The sequence below is a fragment of the Penaeus chinensis genome, chromosome 16 (assembly GCF_019202785.1).
Source record: "Penaeus chinensis breed Huanghai No. 1 chromosome 16, ASM1920278v2, whole genome shotgun sequence".
In the NCBI taxonomy this organism is placed as follows: Eukaryota; Metazoa; Arthropoda; class Malacostraca; order Decapoda; family Penaeidae; genus Penaeus; species Penaeus chinensis.
In genome coordinates this window covers 19,192,842-19,195,341 of record NC_061834.1, presented here as the reverse complement: position 1 = coordinate 19,195,341, position 2,500 = coordinate 19,192,842, and the positions used below count along the sequence as shown (strand labels likewise).

At 38.4% G+C, this 2,500-nt stretch overlaps 1 protein-coding gene across 1 annotated transcript in view; it reads right to left on the bottom strand.

Moving 5' to 3' along the window:
• Nucleotides 1–2,500, bottom strand: part of LOC125033588 (ribosomal L1 domain-containing protein 1-like) — a 10,987-nt gene that overhangs the window by 8,210 nt on the left and 277 nt on the right. The window contains exons 2-3 of the mRNA XM_047625234.1: nt 479–719; nt 111–271 (exon numbers count right to left, since the gene is read on the bottom strand). Of these exons, the coding sequence (XP_047481190.1) occupies nt 111–271; nt 479–719 (402 nt within the window). The remainder of the gene's footprint in view (nt 1–110; nt 272–478; nt 720–2,500) is intronic.

Here is a 2,500-nt window from a genome sequence, read left to right as displayed (position 1 = left end):
AACAACTTAAGACAATGCTATACACATTTTTCTTTTTCCATCCTCATGGGAATAGATATTAATATAAAAAAATATCCAATCGTTAAAAAAAAATACAATAAAATACTAACATTTTGATGGTCAAAGGTGAGCGTTTATCTTTATTTTTGGGCACTTTGCATAAGCTGACTTGAAGGCAAATGTGCTGATCACTGTCTACTTCTAATAATTCTTTAGATTCAGCCACTAATTTGTTGCATAATTTTCTAACACCTGCAACAGCTGCTCGCACCTGTGAAGTTCAAAAGTAAAATCATAATTCACATATACATTATTTCAAAAGCTTTATAAATGTAAAAGTATAGCACCAGAAATCATTTCAATTTCTTTTCTCACTACTCTCTTACTCTCTAGTGGGAAGGAAAGTTATTTTTCAAACGAGAAATCTTTGTATGTTATCTATTTATACAGAACAGAAAAAATGCATATGATTACTTACCTGTATCTCACTTAATTCAGAAAGATGTGGGTCAGCCTCCACTTTTTTCATTTTACTTTCCTGTGCTGATTTATCCTGAATCGTTTTTTTTCCCCCAGCTTTTGACTTCTTTTTGCTTCCCTTAATCCTGTGCTCCCACATCTTAGCTTTCATAAGCCTCTCCCTTCTAGCCTCCTTGGAGGATTTCTTTGCAATTGTTGTCAAACCAGGTTTTTTCTTCATCACACCTTTTAGGCCTTTCCTTTAAGAGAATGTGATGTTATAATAAACAGTTATCATAAAGGAGTGTTAAGTAATCAATTGGTGGTATTCTGGTGAATTTATTTTTTATGGAAATTTAGCAAACTTTATTTGTGAAACAAAGAAAAGGAGGGGGGGGGGGGGAGTAAATCAACAGTGACAATTCAATAATGACAAGTTGTGACCTTATACAAAATTTAAACAGGGGGTGGGGGGCTCAAACCTCAAAGAAAGAAAAGAAAAGAAAAGGAGAGGAGAGGGAGAGGAGAGGAGAGAGGAGAGAGGAGAGGAGAGAGAGAGCTAGCTTCCTCTCACTCTCTACAATCCAAATATACCTTAAATATGCTGCAGAAACCCCCCATTAGCAACATTCTTAATCCCTGATAGTAGGGGAGGACATCAAAACTACCAAGAAAATTGTGGAGTAAAATATAACTCACATACCACTTCCTAACCCCCAAAATGGAAACCATGAATTCTCCATGTTTTGGTGGCAGGGTAGAGCATATAACCAACAAGCAGGAGCGCCTGATACCAAGTCTGCCCTGCCTTGAAGACATGAAGGATTCTTTGTTAAGTTAATGTTACCAAGAGCTATGCACAGAGATAAAGGGAATCAGACACTGCCATCTTATAGAGCATAAAAAATAGAGTAATAAATAATACAGGTACAGCTGCAGCAGCTTAATATTTACCATGAAATGGAGAAAATATCTACTGCCTGTCACTGCTCATACTAAGTTCACAACACCCTCAACACACACTGGAATTCTTAATGTTCATTTTTCATAGGTTGGCACGAAGTGCTAATAAAGGGGAGGTACCCTTGCCCCCTATTTAAGGAATAGATAGAAGGTAGGAAAGGTTTGTTGTGGATATTGGGTTCACAAGATGGCCTGATTTTGGGATTTCGTCTGTGTCACTCTGGGTAACAAATACCCTTTGTTTTCCTGGGCAGGGGGCTTGGCCTCCTGCATTGTGTTACCGAGAGTGACACACTCTCCAAAGATAAATCTCAAAAACAGTTTATCAGGCAAACCCAAAAATCCATACCTCTCCTTACCTACCTTCTATTTATTCCCTAAACATGAGGGGCAAGCTCCTCCTGTACCCCCCTTTATTAGCACTTTGTGCAAACTTATAGAAAATTGACATTAACCCCTTTTTGAAAATCGAAGAAAATAAAAAAATACTCTGCTCTGGAGATTGACGGCAATGCGCCGACTTTGAGCACAGGAGTTCACTACTTTAAGCTGAATGCCCTGCTCATCGCACTTTGGCGCATTGCCACGGCATACAGCCACACTCCACAGATCATGCGCTTTGTTATAACGCTGCAAGGCGTGACCCGGCAGAATTGGGTTAAGAACTGATGCTGTCCTTGACTTAGTCTCTGAGCGGTGATATGCAGCGCATACTTTTGTTAATTCATGGTAAATATGATGCTGGAGCAACTGTTCCTGTATTGTCTCATACTATATTTTATGGCTATAAGATGGCAATGTTCATTTCTCTCTATCTCAGTGACAATACCTTTATATTATTGTTAGTTTAGCCTGCAATTTCCCCTGGTACCTTCCATATCCTCCCCTACTATCGGGGCCAAGAACGTCGGGGTTTGGGGGGTTCCACTCCATAATTCCTTATAACATATATATGTCCTACATGATGAATGAAATCCATCCATATCAACAGTCTCCAACAGTTATGTGAAGGCATTGTGAAAAAATTATACTTATTTCCATGCAGATAATTGCATAATATAGAATAAGAATATTTAAT